Below are 19,652 nucleotides of genomic sequence, written 5' to 3' on the forward strand. Positions count from 1 at the left end.
TATCGTGTCTTCTGATCTTACCGTTCTCAGTGACATACTGTTTCACGAAATTATCCTGTGTGCCTCCATGAGAACATGTCTCCATGAAAACCCAGATATCACCAGTTAGTCTCTTCATATAACTGAAATCTCCCATTATCAGTATCAAACCCTCACTGACAAGTGCGTACTTCCCTGCCTTACATACCGTTATGATTATATCACTGTATATCTGTTCTGGTTCATTCAAATCATTTGGAGGATTACATTAAATTAGAATACGTTTCCATGATGTACTGTCTGAACGGACCATCTTCCAGTGTTACCTGAAACTTAAGATTGTGTCTCATTGAGACAAGCTAGTCTTCTCGTCTCTCTCTCTCTCTCTCTCTCTCTCTCTCTCTCTCTCTCTCTCTCTCTCTCTCTCACTGTCATGTATCCATTTGGACAGAACAGGCAGAGGTCCAATCTCTTCAGTATGTTTTGTCTCCACAGCAACAACACCAGGTACATTCTCCCCTCCACTTTCATCCAAGAGCTCCTGGTCTTAACCACTTACCACTGGTCCAGCTGCATAAGTGCGTATTACTTTCAGTCGTACGTTTCCATCACTCAGCATACCGGGCCTCCCTGCTGCACTGACGGGGCTGTTCCGTCCTCTTGCCTCATTGACTGTCCCGTTTTCTTACCTCATTGACTGTCCCGTTTTCTTGCCTCATTGACTGTCCCGTTTTCTTGCCTCATTGACTGTCCCGTTTTCTTGCCTCATTGACTGTCCCGTTTTCTTGCCTCATTGACTGTCCCGTTTTCTTGCCTCATTGACTGTCCCGTTTTCTTGCCTCATTGACTGTTCCGTCCTCTTGCCCAATGACTGTTCCGTCCTCTTGCCTCACTGACTGTTCCGTCCTCTTGCCCAATGACTGTGTTTTATGTTTCTCCCTCCCTTTCTCCCCTTTGTTTTATCACCTCTAATGAGGACCTTGCTGAATTCCTCCTTGTCTCAAGAGTTCCTCCGCCTGTATTAGTACCTCCAGCTTACGTAAATCCATATCGAACGTGACCGTTTGTGGTCGTCCCCTGGTTTTTCATCAGCCAATTTTCTACATTACTCTTACCACAGTAACTGTGCTCGGCATGTCTGAAGGAGTCTTTAATCAACATTCCTTCCTTCTCCAGACTTTTCTTCTTTGTCTGGGTTGTGCAGTCTTCTTGCCGTCCACAAATCCCTCTAATTCTGGTGTCGCCCGCATCTTTGCCTGATCCTCTTAGTGCTGGTTCGCCAATCTGCGTATCTCTGGTTTTCTCTAAGATCTCCATATATTTCTTGCCAACAGAAAACTGATCCTCAGTACTCCGCCCTTTTTTTTAAACCCTCCATAAACTTCCCTGATTGTTATCCTGTCTTCAGAAGATGACATCATTCTCTGTACAGCTTCACTTAACTCTCTGTGTCGGGTCCGTTCCAGTCCTCCCGCGTCTCTGTTCCATTGCATCATTCCTTATACTCCCATACCTCTCCCTCTCCCAGTCCATTGTTATCATTGTTTCATACAGAGTTATGTACATTTCCTTTCGTGGAACGCTCGCTGGGACATCCTATTGTGACCCCCTTTCTGGCCATCTACACGTACCATTCCTCCTCTGGTTACATACATACATCGTCCCACCGTTGACTGGTTCAATGTTCATGTCCTCTATTTTTTCGGTCCTTGCTATCTTTTCCCAACTGATGACACGTTTAATGGCAATCAATTTCAACTGGCAGTCTCTGTATTTCTTCTTCCAGTTCCTCCATAAAACAAACACAAGTTCCTAGCGCTACGGTGTCAGAGGATCCATCCTTTAAATCTCCATTGATTGTACCTCCATCACTTGTACTACAAATACAGTTACAAAGAAATACAAAGGAATGAAAACGGCAACAAACCACTGGGTCCTTTCGAGGCTGTCTGTGACAGTGGAAGCGACCCAAAACACACACATTAGTGTGGTAGGAAAAGGAAGGACTCCTTCTTCCTGATCCCTGATCCTACTAATGGATGCCCAGCCTAAAAATCACTCAAAATTATTGCCTAACTTAGCTGTGTGTGTGTGTGTGTGTGTGTGTGTGTGTGTGTGTGTGTGTGTGTTACGGGGAGGGAGTTCCACGCTAGTGTTGCCCCGTTCGTAACCTCGTATCGATGCATCATGCCCTGCCTCCCTTGTGTGTGTGTGTGTGTATGCACACGGACACACAACCAAGCGTAAGCCAGGTGCCCATTTAGCGACCAGCCCCGAGGGGAGGATGAACACCTGGGCTGGGTGTGGGCCGAGCTCATGACCTGATCCCATTCATCACTGATGACACTGACCTGCCACAGCACACAACACTGATGACAATGACCAGCTGACCTGCCTCCCACACAACACTGATGATACTGACCCACTACAACACACAACACTGATGATGCTGACCTGCTGACCTACAACAACACACAACACCGATGATGCCGACATGCTGACCTACAACAACACACAACACTGATGATGCTGACCTGCTGACCTACAATAACACACAACACTGATGATGCTGACCTGCTGACCTACAATAACACACAACACTGATGATGCCGACATGCTGACCTACAACAACACACAACAATGATGATGATGCCGACATGCTGACCTACAACAACACACAACAATGATGATGATGCCGACATGCTGACCTACAACAACACACAACAATGATGATGATGCCGACATGCTGACATACATCAACATACAACACTGATGATGCTGACCTGCTGACCTACAACAACACACAACAATGATGATGATGCCGACATGCTGACCTACAACACACAACATTGATGATGCTGACTTACAACAACACACAACATTGATGATGCTGACTTACAACAACACACAACATTGATGACCTACAACACACAACACTTCTGACCTACAACAACGCACAACACTGATGATACTGACCTGCCACAACGCACAATACTGATATATGCTGACGCACTGACCTGCCCCACACACAACACCCCTTGTGCTGACCTGCCCCACACACAACACCCCTTGTGCTGACCTGCCCCACACACAACACCCCTAATGCTAACCTGGATCTAAGCAGAATTTGGAACTCTGTATTTTGAGATCTGAAAAATCAAAAGTCAAATACGATAAAGAAATTATATATTAGTAAGTTGTTACTCTACGCTCATGAACCATCACGACCAGTATTATACACAGGATGGTCTACTGATGATGAACCATCACGACCAGTATTATACACAGGATGGTCTACTGATGATGAACCATCACGACCAGTATTATACACAGGATGGTCTACTGATGATGAACCACGACCAGTATTATACACAGGATGGTCTACTGATGATGAACCATCATGACCAGTATTATACACAGGATGGTCTACTGATGATGAACCATCACGACCAGTATTATACACAGGATGGTCTACTGATGATGAACCATCATGACCAGTATTATACACAGGATGGTCTACTGATGATGAACCATCACGACCAGTCCATACATCACTGGGATAAGATTATCCTGAACTCTGAAATTCATGTTTTCAAGAAGCAAATGATAACAGTATGTCACTGTTTACCTAAGCCGACCAATCCTTTGCTCGTACGGATGACATCACCATCGTATCGACCAATCACAATGTCCTACCGATGACATCGCCTTCATATCGACCAATCACTTTGCTACTGATGAAGTCTCCATCGTATCGACCAATCGCTTTTCTACCGATTACGTCACCATCGTGTCTGCCAATTGCTTTTGTACCGATGACATCATCATCATCTTCGTATCGACCAATCACGTTTCTACCGATGATGTCACAGGTCGTATCGACCAATCATTGTCTTACCAAAAACGTCATCATATCGACCAGTCAGGTGTTGCCACAACCCTCTGGTCAGGAGTACCAAAGGGCGTATGTGCAGGCGCTGCCGCCGCTTACTGTGTTTACATAACAGGGTCTCCCACGTCCGACGCCGCTCTGCTACTGACGGAGGTGACCACGATGGCGTGAGGAGGAGGAGGTGGAGGAGGATCTGCGACCCAGAGATGCGATGAAACATGGAGGTTCCCTGTGAAGGGTGGAGGAAAAGAGGAGGTGGGGACTGACGGCCATATATATACAGAGCTGACAGCGTTCCACGGTCGCTGACGGCGGCGACTCTCACGTGAAAAGCTGTGTCAGCTTAGTGTCAGCCAGCATTGGACACCCCTCCCTACCCGTACATCAGGGGGGAGGGGGGGAAGGGGGGCTCCATGTTCCATGAAATCCAATAGGTTTTTTTGTTCTGTGTCACACAGCCAATCTCTTCCATGTCATGCCAGCCATCCGGACACAGGGTTGACTTAAGGTCACCCCCCCAGCAGGAGGACGGTGTCAGCACTCCGGGTCGTGCATGACACATGACAAGGAGCGGTCAGCACTCCGGGTCGTGCATGACACATGACGAGGAGCGGTCAGCACTCCAGGGTCGTGCATGACACATGACAAGGAGCGGTCAGCACTCCAGGGTCGTGCATGACACATGACAAGGAGCGGTCAGCACTCCAGGGTCGTGCATGACACATGACGAGGAACGGTCAGCACTTCAGGGTCGTGCATGACACATGACAAGGAGCGGTCAGCACTCCAGGGTCGTGCATGACACATGACGAGGAGTGGTCAGCACTCCGGGTCGTGCATGACACATGACGAGGAACGGTCAGCACTCCAGGGTCGTGCATGACACATGACAAGGAGCGGTCAGCACTCCAGGGTCGTGCATGACACATGACAAGGAGCGGTCAGCACTCCAGGGTCGTGCATGACACATGACAAGGAGCGGTCAGCACTCCAGGGTCGTGCATGACACATGACAAGGAGTGGTCAGCACTCCAGGGTCGTGCATGACACATGACGAGGAGCGGTCAGCACTCCAGGGTCGTGCATGACACATGACGAGGAGCGGTCAGCACTCCAGGGTCGTGCATGACATGACAAGGAGCGGTCAGCACTCCAGGGTCGTGCATGACACATGACAAGGAGCGGTCAGCACTCCAGGGTCGTGCATGACACACGACAAGGAACGGTCAGCACTCCAGGGTCGTGCATGACACATGACAAGAAACGGTCAGCACTCCAGGGTCGTGCATGACACATGACAAGGAGTGGTCATCACTCCAGGGTCGTGCATGACACATGACAAGAAACGGTCAGCACTCCAGGGTCGTGCATGACACATGACAAGGAGTGGTCAGCACTCCAGGGTCGTGCATGACACATGACAAGGAGTGGTCAGCACTCCAGGGTCGTGCATGACACATGACAAGGAACGGTCAGCACGTCACACGTACTCAGCAACACGTAGGAAGTCAGGTCCTTCACCAGGAAGTCAGTTACGTCGCCCTCAAGATACCTGGCTCGTCATGGATACCTGGCTCCTCATGGATACCTGGCTCGTCATGGATACCTGGCTCGTCATGGATACCTGGCTCGTCATGGATACCTGGCTCGTCAAGGAGACCTGGCTCGTCATGGATACCTGGCTCGTCATGGATACCTGGCTCGTCATGGATACCTGGCTCGTCATGGAGACCTGGCTCGTCATGGATACCTGGCTCGTCATGGAGACCTGGCTCGTCATGGATACCTGGCTCCTCATGGATACCTGGCTCGTCATGGATACCTGGCTCGTCATGGAGACCTGGCTCGTCATGGATACCTGGCTCGTCATGGATACCTGGCTCCTCATGGACAGCTGGCTCGTCATGGATACCTGGCTCGTCATGGATACCTGGCTCGTCATGGATACCTGGCTCCTCATGGACAGCTGGCTCGTCATGGATACCTGGCTCCTCATGGACAGCTGGCTCGTCATGGATACCTGGCTCGTCATGGATACCTGGCTCGTCATGGAGACCTGGCTCGTCATGGATACCTGGCTCGTCATGGACAGCTGGCTCGTCATGGAGACCTGGCTCGTCATGGATACCTGGCTCGTCATGGAGACCTGGCTCGTCATGGATACCTGGCTCCTCATGGATACCTGGCTCGTCATGGATACCTGGTTCCTCATGGATACCTGGTTCCTCATGGACAGCTGGCTCGTCATGGATACCTGGCTCGTCATGGATACCTGGCTCGTCATGGATACCTGGCTCCTCATGGACAGCTGGCTCGTCATGGATACCTGGCTCGTCATGGATACCTGGCTCGTCATGGATACCTGGCTCGTCATGGATACCTGGCTCCTCATGGATACCTGGCTCGTCATGGATACCTGGTTCCTCATGAATACCTGGTTCCTCATGGATACCTGGCTCGTCATGGATACCTGGCTCGTCATGGATACCTGGCTCGTCATGGATACCTGGTTCCTCATGAATACCTGGTTCCTCATGGATACCTGGCTCGTCATGGATACCTGGCTCCTCATGGATACCTGGCTCGTCATGGATACCTGGCTCGTCATGGATACCTGGCTCCTCATGGACAGCTGGCTCGTCATGGATACCTGGCTCGTCATGGATACCTGGCTCCTCATGGATACCTGGCTCCTCATGGACAGCTGGCTCGTCATGGATACCTGGCTCCTCATGGATACCTGGCTCGTCATGGATACCTGGCTCGTCATGGATACCTGGCTCGTCATGGATACCTGGCTCGTCATGGATACCTGGCTCCTCACAGCCAATTCCACCCATGTTAGGTTGAGGCACATCCACCCACCTCAGGCGCGTCAGAACAACCATCTTGCCAGAAAATGAACCTTAAAACTGAATTATTGAAATCAATGTTTGGATAATCATTATAGTACAACGTCTGAGACACATACCTTAAAACTGAATTATTGAAATCAATGTTTGGATAATTATTATAGTACAACGTCTGAGACACATACCTTAAAACTGAATTATTGAAATCAATGTTTGGATAATTATTATAGTACAACGTCTGAGACACATACCTTAAAACTGAATTATTGAAATCAATGTTTGGATAATTATTAAAGTACAACGTCTGAGACACATACCTTAAAACTGAATTATTGAAATCAATGTTTGGATAATTATTAAAGTACAACGTTCGTAAATGAATACATTCCATCATCGCGTTCGTCCATCGTCCGGTGTACAACCATGTCCAACATACACAGGCAGTCCACTGATCCATCTACTGAACCGATGACGTCAGGGATGCGTTCAAGCAAACGCCTGACATCTCTGACGTCAAAGGAACGTCATCATCTTATAGGATGCACATCTTCAACTCCCGACCAATACATCCCAAAGTCCAGCTGGATCAATAGATGTTTACGTCCTGGCCAGTATATCCTTGTGTCCCGAGTATCACATCCCAGCGACCTGACCGATACATCCCCACGTCCCGACCAACACATCCTCACCTCCTGACCAACACATCCTCACCTCCTGACCCGTACAGCCTCACCTCCTGACCAATACATCCTCACCCCCTGACCAACACATCCTCACCTCCTGACCAACACATCCTCACCTCCTGACCAACACATCCTCACCTCCTGACCCGTACAGCCTCACCTCCTGACCAATACATCCTCACCTCCTGACCAACACATCCTCACCTCCTGACCCGTACAGCCTCACCTCCTGACCAATACATCCTCACCTCCTGACCAGTACATCCTCACCTCCTGACCAACACATCCTCACCTCATGACCCGTACAGCCTCACCTCCTGACCAGTACATCCTCACCTCCTGACCAACACATCCTCACCTCCTGACCAATACATCCTCACCTGCTGACCAATACATCCTCACCTCCTGACCAGTACATCCTCACCTCCTGACCAGTACATCCTCACCTCCTGACCAACACATCCTCACCTCATGACCCGTACATCCTCACCTCCTGACCAGTACATCCTCACCTCCTGACCAACACATCCTCACCTCCTGACCAATACATCCTCACCTCCTGACCAATACATCCTCACCTCCTGACCAGTACATCCTCACCTCCTGACCAACACATCCTCACCTCCTGACCAATACATCCTCACCTCCTGACCAGGACATCCTCACCTCCTGACCAATACATCCTCACCTCATGACCCGTACAGCCTCACCTCCTGACCCGTACAGCCTCACCTCCTGACCAACACATCCTCACCTCCTGACCAACACATCCTCACCTCCTGACCAACACATCCTCACCTCCTGACCAACACATCCTCACCTTCTGACCAACACATCCTCACCTCCTGACCAACATATCCTCACCTCCTGACCAACACATCCTCACCTCCTGACCAACACATCCTCACCTCCTGACCAACACATCCTCACCTCCTGACCAGTACATCCTCACCTCCTGACCAACACATCCTCACCTCCTGACCCGTACAGCATCACCTCCTGACCAGTACATCCTCACCTCCTGATCAACACATCCTCACCTCCTGACCCGTACAGCCTCACCTCCTGACCAGTACATCCTCACCTCCTGACCAACACATCCTCACCTCCTGACCCGTACAGCCTCACCTCCTGACCAGTACATCTTCACCTCCTGACCAACACATCCTCACCTCCTGACCAGTACAGCCTCACCTCCTGACCAGTACAGCCTCACGTCCCGACCTAAGAAGAAGGTTGTGCAAGGGTGTACGCTATTGTAATGATCTTTACTGCCTTCAGATCAACACTATTTCACATTACTTTGTTAAAAAGGGATAAACACAACACGGAACTGATCATGATCATATGTGGACGACAATAAGTAATGTTACCGGACTCGACCTTCACTCCCAGCGTCGCGAACTGTATTTTCAGACGAGCAACCAGGACTCGTGCGGGCGACCCGCTCATCACACTTCCTGTCATACGCAAACTTCCCCTGTGACGCACAGGTGGATCTACGCCGCCAACTGAAGAAGACAGTGGTATCCTCGTGTGAGCGACGATGGTCGATAGTCCTTATGACGTGGACGTAATTCTGACCTCTCACTGGGCTGGCTATGGCCCGCACTCCCTCCCTGCGACCTTCAGTTTGAACTTGCCTCTCCGGCATTACTCAGTGGTCACAATGATCGGTCATCTGGGTGATTATCCTTATGTCAATTACAGTCCTGAAGACTCGCTCGTGACGGTGGGGTCTGCTAGTGTGTGTGTGTGTGTGTGTGTGTGTGTGTGTGTGTGTGTGTGTGTGTGGGGAGCGCAGGAGGAGGGAGAATAAGGAGGGTAGAAGGGGCCTCATGGTGGGTTTTGGGGGTGTGTTGTGAGGGGGTTACATGGAGAGGGGGAGGTATAATCAATCATCATTAGCGCTCGGTCATGTAATGAGTCTCATTGTACCACTCACACACCCTGGACGTTCATCGCCACGTAGCCCCTGAGCGTGTTCAACAAATGTCAACAACTCCCGAAGGCCAAATTTTTCCGCAGCAGATCCTCAACCGTGGGGGCGCGACACATCGGCTCCCTCAAGAGCGTGCCTCCCACAGCTTAAATCTCCGGTCGTGGAGGCCAGGAATGCCTCCTCCACCAGAATGCCTTGACCGAGCACACTCAGGGGCGTAGTGCTACCAGGAACCAGGGCTTACCTGCGCCATAATCAGAAGGTACGAGGAACACTCGCCATCGTTCCCTCAGGACATTACCAGACCTTCCTCAATCCGGGTCCTGCACCAACTTCTCACCCAGGCTTAGGATACCTCTGGTCTACAGTAAAGATACCTCTGGTCTACAGTAAAGATACCTCTGGTCTACAGTAAAGATACCTCTGGTCTACAGTAAAGATACCTCTGGTCTACAGTGAAGATATCTCTGGTCTACAGTGAAGATATCTCTGGTCTACAGTAAAGATATCTCTGGTCTACAGTAAAGACATTTCTGGTCTACAGTAAAGATATCTCTGGTCTACAGTAAAGATATCTCTGGTCTACAGTAAAGATATCTCTGGTCTACAGTAAAGATATCTCTGGTCTAGAGTGAGATCTTGACGGTGGGGAAGATGTGCTTGAGGACGTCAGATGTCGTGTGTTGGAGTCAACATTATAATCATCAAGACGTAATTTGAAGCTGAGGGGAACCCTGTAGCTGTTGGTAGGGTTGTCGTATTGTCCAGGTGGTTCTTCATGCAGTCTTTTTATCTTTACTTAACAGTTAGACTAACGCCCTCATTGGCAAAGTTGGTATCATTAGGAAAACCCGTTACGAACATACTTGTTACAGTTGGTAACGCCACTGTTACAGTTCCTTATACATCTGGTACGATAGCTCTGTTCGCAGCCTCTGTTACTGCTATCATCTCTGCCTTATCTATTGCTGCTGCTGCTACTGCCTTTATGGCTGCTGTTGCTATACCGAGTCCACTTTGTCATAGCAACGGTACAGGTGCTCCTGATATGTGCAACATGTATACCTGATATGTGCAACATGTATACCTGATATGTGCAACATGTATACCACAACAGTACCGCTACAATATGCACTTCCTTACCACTGGTGTCAATATAGCTCCTGCTTCTGTTTCTGCTACTCATCCATCCACAACTATATCAAGACTACTACTACTACTACTACTACTACTACTGTTGTTACTTCTACTACTACTGCTGCTAATGCCACTTCTATCACCACTACTACTGCTACAACAACAATTACTACTACTTATGATACTAGTACTGGTACTATTGCCGTAACTATGTCTTCTGTTATCACCACTGAAGAGGGTTCCAAGAACCACCATAAACTTACCCCTTAACATGGAAACTCTGAGATCCGCTGTGACACTGACCACTGCTGACAGTATCCTCCCTTCACTTCTGCTGCTACTGTCCCGCCCTCACTATTGTTGCTACTGTCCCGCCCTCACTATTGTTGCTACTGTCCCGCCCTCACTATTGTTGCTATTGTCCCGCCCTCACTATTGTTGCTATTGTCCCGCCCTCACTATTGTTGCTACTGTCCCGCCCTCACTATTGTTGCTATTGTCCCGCCCTCACTATTGTTGCTACTGTCCCGCCCTCACTATTGTTGCTACTGTCCCGACCTCACTATTGTTGCTACTGTCCCGCCCTCACTATTGTTGCTACTGTCCCGACCTCACTATTGTTGCTACTGTCCCGACCTCACTATTGTTGCTACTGTCCCGCCCTCACTATTGTTGCTACTGTCCCGACCTCACTATTGTTGCTACTGTCCCGCCCTCACTATTGTTGCTACTGTCCCGACCTCACTATTGTTGCTACTGTCCCGCCCTCACTATTGTTGCTACTGTCCCGACCTCACTATTGTTGCTACTGTCTCGCCCTCACTATTGTTGCTACTGTCCCGACCTCACTATTGTTGCTACTGTCTCGCCCTCACTATTGTTGCTACTGTCTCGCCCTCACTATTGTTGCTACTGTCCCGCCCTCACTATTGTTGCTACTGTCTCGCCCTCACTATTGTTGCTACTGTCTCGCCCTCACTATTGTTGCTACTGTCCCGCCCTCACTATTGTTGCTACTGTCTCGCCCTCACTATTGTTGCTACTGTCCCGCCCTCACTATTGTTGCTACTGTCCCGCCCTCACTATTGTTGCTACTGTCCCGCCCTCACTATTGTTGCTACTGTCCCGCCCTCATGCCTATTGTTACTTTTCTCACCTCTTCTTCACTGCTACATGGAACTATTGTTGATGAAGATGTGAAAATAATGATAACATTCATTAAAACTATTGATAATTACGACCATTAAGTTAATGATGATAACCATAGTAATGATGAGTTTGATCATACTACAATAAACTAAAGTTATTTTTTGGCATGTGGATAAGTCATGAATCTTTCTTTAAACAATATCAAAAACGTGCGGTAACAGACAGACACAAGTAAATGACAGACAACTGAACAGACTAACAAAGTCATAGCCATACAGACGGCTCGACAGACCATAACATCAAACTACTGTACATATTACTTTTATTGATAATTACGACCATTAAGTTAATGATGATAACCATAGTAATGATGAGTTTGATCATACTACAATAAACTAAAGTTATTTTTTGGCATGTGGATAAGTCATGAATCTTTCTTTAAACATTATCAAAAACATGCGGTAACAGACAGACACAAGTAAATGACAGACAACTGAACAGACTAACAAAGTCATAGCCATACAGACGGCTCGACAGACCATAACATCAAACTACTGTACATATTACTTTTATTATTATTATTGTTTCTGGTGCCTTACCTGTGGATGGAGGCAGTGTTTCCCACCATACGAGGTAAGTTCACCTGTACATATATGCATATGTACGTGCACACATACCTATATATATATATATATATATATATATATATATATATATATATATATATATATATATATGCAGGAGGTTGAAAGGCGTGCACAGGAGCACGGAATAGAGTTTAAACGATGTGGTATACAGGGGTCGACGTGCTGTCAGTGGGCTGAACCACCCGAATGGAGACCACGAAGCCATGGCAAAAATTCTAGATTATCATTATTATTTTTCATTTTCTTTTTCTTTCATTTGTATCTATAGTTGAGGACACAAATCACGTTCTGAATCCAGTCCTATCGCTAAGAAAGGAAAAGTTTTGCGAAATACTGACACAAGAGTTGAAGATATACTATCAACACTAAACGGAATGAAAGTAAATAAAACGGCAGATCCTGAGAAATTGTATCCGAGGCCTGTGAAAGAGACAAATAATGAGATAGTTAAGCCTTTAACTGTTCTCTTCAATAAGTCACTTGCTACAGGAATAGTTCCAGATAAATGGAAGTTTGTTAATACAACACCGATATTCAAGAGAGGTACTAAAGCACCGCCCGAAAATTGTCGTCCAATTCGCTTAACGTCTGCAGTTGGTAAACTAATGGAAACCATCATTCGAGACAGAATGTCAACCATTTAGAGGACCACCACTTACTAAACCATTCTCAGCATGATCTTCGACGAAATCGCTCATGTCTGAGAAAGCTGCTTGATTTCTCTTATGATGTAATCAATGTGTATGGTGGAAGTAAAACAGATGATGCCATACCTTTAGGTTTTCTAAAAGCATTTGAGAAAGTTCCAGATCAAAGGTCACATGGTATACATGGGGTTGTATTGTGCTTCGGTGGTTAGAAAATCGGTGGACTGGCTGTATAGAAAGATAGTGATTAATGGTCAAGCCTTAGAATGGTTAGACGTTACAAGTGGAGTGCCACAAGGATCAGTCTTGGGACCGGTTCTCTTTCTCATACATATTAATGATAATGGTAATGGGCTGCATTGAAAGATACGAAATTCATAAACGATACTAAGTTGGAAAATAAATCTAAAACAGGAACTGAACGTCTGCTGCTCCAAACGAACATACGACAAACTGATGGACTGGCTTACAGCTGGCAAATGATATCGATAACTGCAAAGTTTTACATATCGGTTGTAAATATAATGACACAAGCTACAGTATGAATTCTGCAAAAGGTAAATGAGGAAAAACACTTGCATGTAATAATCTCTGGTGGTCTGAAGCCAGGTAAGCATTAAACAGAAGCAGATAAAAGGGCAAACAAAATTCCTGAAGTTATGGGTGGGGGCAATCGAATCTAAGTCTAGGGAAATTTCACATGGCAATCGAATTACCTTTCCTCTTTACATGTCGGTAATGCGTCCCCATCTTCAATACTGGATCCGTTTTGGTCACCCTACTTAAGGAAAGTCGTAAATAGAATGGAGAGAGTACAGAAGCGAGCTGGCAAGATGATTCCCGGGCTGAGAAACAAATCCCATGAGAGCCGACTGAATGACAAAGTTGAGGAATGAGAAGGTGAAAACATGATCTAATTCACGCATTCAAAATGATCAAAGGCTTGAATAATCTCGATCTAGAGCTACTTAGGGATAGATTCGTCCGATCTCACTCATAGTAACGGTTACAAGCTCAAGGGCAAACGTTTTACCTCGAATGAGGCTAAGTATCTTTTTCAAGAAATTTGTTAATATATGGAATAATTTACCAGTTTGAGTGGTTGAAAGTTGTACCAAAGATACGTCACGGAATAGACGATATACTTTTCGCTTTAAATCCACGTCTGACAATACTTGTGCCTCCTATGCTACATAAAATTGTTTACAGTAATTTTCTATGTTATATATGCAATGTTTTTTTTTAATCTCATCACACTGATCTATGATTTCATATCTCTTCCTCTATTACAATCAGCCTCGAAGGGACCCAGTGGTTTGTTGCTCTTTGAATTCCTTTTGTATTGTTGTTCTCTGTCATTATACTTCAGCTTCATTTCCCTTACTGTGTTTCCTTTCATCATTTCCTCACCATCAATCCTCGTCACCGTTTTCTTTGCTTCATCCACCGTGTTGTTATCATGGAAGATCATGACGTCAGCTCACGATATATATATCACGTCATGAGGTACCCTACCACACACAACAGAGTAGCCGTACCTATCCTCATGGCCAACTATATATAAATATATATATATATATATATATATATATATATATATATATATATATATATATATATATATATATATACAGTCAGGTTCGGTAAAACGCTATCAGCTGGCTATGTGGTCTGTTCGGAAACAACCGATAGACCCCGTTGCTCACCATTGTGAGACGAAGGGTATTCGAGTACTTAGTATTTCGAATAGTTGTTTCCTATTATACAGTCCCTTAGCCTAGCGGTTAGCATGCCTGCCTCTTGCACAAGGGGTCCCAGGTTCGATCCTGGCTGTTGGAGCTTTGTATGATATATACATATATATATATATATATATATATATATATATATATATATATTCCCGACCTACAGTATGTATGTTGTGTGTGTGTTGATTGGCCAGCCAATTATTCTTTGTTGTTTTTAACCTTTTTCTTTCTGTACGTTAAAAGTTTCTACCTTACCTTAATTGGAGTACAATACAAAATTTATCATCCGTAAACCAAAGAGGCGGCATTTTCGTTCAGTAAATAGGGATTTTACGTTTATTTCACCATTCTCTCCTCGCCAGTCAGGCCCAAAGGATGATCCATTATCGCACACTGTCTAACGCTGGCAGTCACCATACTAACCTGCAGATGACAATCTCTGACCCCGCGATAGTTTAGGACACATTATTCTCATTCTCTGGTGAGGCACTACGCAGGTCGAGGCAGGAGGAGTTCGTGTGTTGGTTAAAAACATTACGAGTAATCCTGAAGCTGTTAGACTAATCATGTTAGGCTAGGCTTGTCAAGGGTGGCCAAGTTAGGCTTTGTCAAGGGTGGCCAGAGTAGGCTTGTCAAGGGTGGCCAGAGTAGGCATGTCAAGGGTGGCCAGGCTAGGCTTGTCAAGGGTGGCCAGAGTAGGCTTGTCAAGGGTGGCCAGAGTAGGCATGTCAAGGGTGGCCATACTAGGCTTGTCAAGGGTGGCCAGGCTAGGCTTGTCAAGGGTGGCCAGGCTAGGCTTGTCAAGGGTGGCCAGAGTAGGCTTGTCAAGGGTGGCCAGAGTAGGCTTGTCAAGGGTGGCCAGGCTAGGCTTGTCAAGGGTGGCCAGGCTAGGCTTGTCAAGGGTGGCCAGGCTAGGCTTGTCAAGGGTGGCCAGGCTAGGCTTGTCAAGGGTGGCCAGAGTAGGCTTGTCAAGGGTGGCCAGAGTAGGCTTGTCAAGGGTGGCCAGGCTAGGCTTGTCAAGGGTGGCCAGGCTAGGCTTGTCAAGGGTGGCCAGGCTAGGCTTGTCAAGGGTGGCCAGGCTAGGCTTGTCAAGGGTGGCCAGGCTAGGCTTGTCAAGGGTGGCCAGGCTAGGCTTGTCAAGGGTGGCCAGGCTAGGCTTGTCAAGGGTGGCCAGAGTAGGCTTGTCAAGGGTGGCCAGAGTAGGCATGTCAAGGGTGGCCATACTAGGCTTGTAAAGAGTGGCCAGATTCAAAATTGTGTTGTACCATCTCACCAACAGTGTATGGCTCTTTTGATACACATTTGACTAGAATCCAACCTGTGGTACATCCGTGAGCAGTCGAGAGGAGGGAGGTAGGATGACAAGTGTCATGAAAGTGGAGAGGCGGATGTGTCTGTGTGGCAGTGGATGATGGACGAATGGAATGCTCTCTCCATAGATGAATGGTATATATATATATAATATATATATATATATATATATATATATATATATATATATATATATATATATATATATCACCTGCTATGAGATATATTGTTGAGTGAACATTTCCTCTCACAACTTGGAGCTGTAAATTTGAGTTCCAATCCTGCCTGCTCACTGTCCCTGGCCTTCCTCACTGCCTGGCCTTGTGCACTCCACTGCCCGTGGCTCTGCTTGTCACTATGCTATGTGTGTGGCGTTTCTGCTTTCGTCTGCTGTTTGCCATATGTAATAATTTCCCCTTACTTAATTTCTTGAGCACGACGGTACGACCCCTAAGCACGGCGGTACGACCTTTTGATACGCCGGCATGACCTTCCACACGACTAGTATGGGTCAGGTCTCAGGCCTGGCCATCACAACTGTCAGTGGTCAAAGATGGTACTTTTGTGGTGACGGGTCCATATCATTGTCACGATCCAGAGGTTAAATAGGTTCACAGAGTTAGAATTTTCATACCAAATGAGAACCCAATAACTCAGCATCAAAACTAGTAACTCTACATCAAGCTCATTAAGTCTACGTCATGCCCAGGAACTCTACATCAAACCCGGCAATACTCCATCAAACCCGACAACTCTACATCAAATCCATCAAGTATACATCAAACCCAGAAACTCTACATCAAACTCAGGAACTCTGTATCAAAGCCAGCAACGCTACATAAAACCCAGCAACGCTACATCAAACCCAGGAACTCTATAACAAGTCCACTAATTCTCCATCACACCCAGTACCTCTACATCAAGCTCATTAACTCTACATCAAACCCAAAACTCTACATCAGTTCCAGCAACACTCCATCAAACCCAACAACTCCCCATTATAGCCAGCAACCTTTCGTCAAACCCAGCAAATCTACATCAAATGAGCAACTCTACATCGAACTTAGCAATTCCATATCAAACCTAACAACGCTACATCAAACGCAGCAACTCTGCATCAAATCCAGAAACTCTACATCAAATTCAACAACTCTGTATCAAACCCAACAACGCTACATCAAACTCAGCAACTCTACATCAATCCCAGGGGCTTAACATCAAACCCAGGAACTCTACATCAAACCCAGGAACTCTACATATTACTCATCAGCTATACGTAAATCCCAGCAACTGTGCATTATACCCAGCAACTCTACATCAAACTCAGCAACTTTCCATCAAACTCAGTAACTCTACATCATACTTCATGATTCTCCATGAAACTCAACAACCCTAAATCAATTCGGTTCTCTTCTTTCATCATCACCTTCATAATGACACGGAATTATCTCCACAGCAAATAATAACGGTATAACATCAAGACTGAAACTATAATGCACACCTGTGTTATACGTACCATGTCATATTCCTGCACCAACAGCTCCCGTGTTATCACAAGCCTGATCTACTCCATCACGTGTGTCCCTTGTAGCCTGGTGCACTCCATCATAAGAATCCTCCTGACTAACTCTAGTTAAATATACTCCCACAGTCCCTTCAAAGAGCCAGTTCTATGAATACATAAAAAAAATCCCTCTTGTGCTCCCAACTCCGGCAACATATTTCAACTCCTCTGCGTAAGTTACTCTGGCCGTCCTTGACACAAGTTCTCCTCTTAAGTCAAACATCTCGTCATGAGATTCCATTTCAGTCCCTTCTTCTGCCCAGCAGCACCACTCGAACCTCTACTCCACATCCTTAAAGGTTATTCCAGTAAAGACTTCGATCTCTCTTTTTTTTGAGAGAGATATCCCGAAAACCATTTTGTTGTCCATTACACTCGTGTAACGTCTCTCTCTCTCTCTCGAGATGATCTCTCGTTCTTCCACCTCAGAGATGCCGCTTTACCTCTCTATTAATAACACCGGAGGAAACCCCTCCACCTCTCCCACACCAGCATAACCCCAGCAGCCATTCCTTCACAAATAAACCTCAAAAACCTCTTCCATTTACGTCGCCTGCCATAACCTCTCCCTCTTCCTCTCTTCTCAGAGACGCCGGAGGAGAGCGATGCTGTGGAGGAGATGACAGACGGGCGGGCGGCGGTGGTGGTCATCAAGGGCCAGCGGCGGGTCCTGCACGCGCCCAAGAACCCCGTCATGTACATGCCGGCCCCGCCCCGCGCCAGGCTCACGCTCGACTGGGTGTATCCTTCATGTACGATAACCTGTGTGTAGGTGGCCGTCAGGCTGCTCCTGCCTCCGTTGTCCATACTGACTCCATCTTTCCTTACCTTCATCCACATGTCCACTACTTTCTTAATATCCAATTGTCGCCCCACACCCCTGCTGACACTCTCCCCACACCCCTGCAGACACTCTCCCCACACCCCTGTTGACACTGTCCCCACACCCCTATTGACACTCCCATCCGTTATGTCCACTGGTTCTGAAGTCCCACTGAATTTCAGAGGACTGGTCTGTCCTGACACCACTTGTTGTAAGCCCCGAGAGCTTCTAGCCTTCAGCCTCCATTCCTCCAGTGAGAGTAGAACCAGATTTTCCCTCCTCACCACCTCACATATTTCACATCAATCTGGCATCATCCTCGCTGCGTTCCACTGGACTTCCTCCAGTAGTTTTTCTTGTTCCCGCAAGCGAGGATACCAACCCACTGCAGAATACCCTAACACGGGTTGAATATGAGTCGTGTATACATATATATAAATCTATTTCCCTGAACATCTGGCTAGTCATGTACTTGGGGACAGTTTCATCACCTCATATCAAAACTAATCTTGTGTCACAATCCGGCTTGTATGGTTTTCTAGTGACAAGTTCGGCATCATGTCAACTCTCAAAGCCATTTTTTTTCCAGCTCATTTCCAGCAATGTGTCTTGCAGTTAGATGTTCACGGACGTTCTTATTCTTTCTCATTTTCTTCACATTTGTTTTGGATGAATTTCACTATACATCTGCCTGATCAGAGCCGCGTTCTAGCCAGGTCTCTCGACTAAGTACCCTTGATTAATCGTCACTTCGATCGCAATGTTGGCATCAATGGTAAATATATTCAGCCATTCCTTTCTTCCTGGTCCTTCCCAGGGACCATAATTCGTAACAATCAAAACTCTGAGTCTCGAGGAACCCCACTTATTACCCTCATTCTGCTGGTAATGACCACCCTGACGTAAACCCCCTACACGGATAACACAGTGAGGTAGTTTGCAATTCAAAGTCCACTTCTGCCGCCATACTGATATATATATATATATATATATATATATATATATATATATATATATATATATATATATATATATACTCAACACACCTGACCAGAGGGTTGAGCAGAGGCAGTGCATGGCCGTCAGGAATGTTGGCCTGCCACCACCTCACGCAGCCAGCAAAGTCATCAAGCCTGATTTATGACTCACTAAGATATGCTTGAAGTCACGACACATAACCCTTCTTGATCTCGTGGGGCGTGGAGGGAGGGAGGGAGGCAGGGGAGGATGTAGGAGGGGGAATCAATGGTAGGGGCAGGGGAGGTGGGATGGGGAGAA

The 19,652-nt window shown here is 46.8% G+C and overlaps 1 protein-coding gene across 1 annotated transcript in view; it reads left to right on the plus strand.

The window, feature by feature from the left end:
• LOC139759463 (echinoderm microtubule-associated protein-like CG42247) overlaps positions 1–19,652 on the plus strand; it is a 270,591-nt gene that overhangs the window by 220,753 nt on the left and 30,186 nt on the right. Inside the window, 1 exon segment of the mRNA XM_071681615.1 lies at positions 18,139–18,292. Coding sequence (XP_071537716.1) covers positions 18,139–18,292 — 154 coding nt within the window.

The sequence above is a fragment of the Panulirus ornatus genome, chromosome 3, assembly GCF_036320965.1.
Source record: "Panulirus ornatus isolate Po-2019 chromosome 3, ASM3632096v1, whole genome shotgun sequence".
Lineage (NCBI taxonomy): Eukaryota > Metazoa > Arthropoda > Malacostraca > Decapoda > Palinuridae > Panulirus > Panulirus ornatus.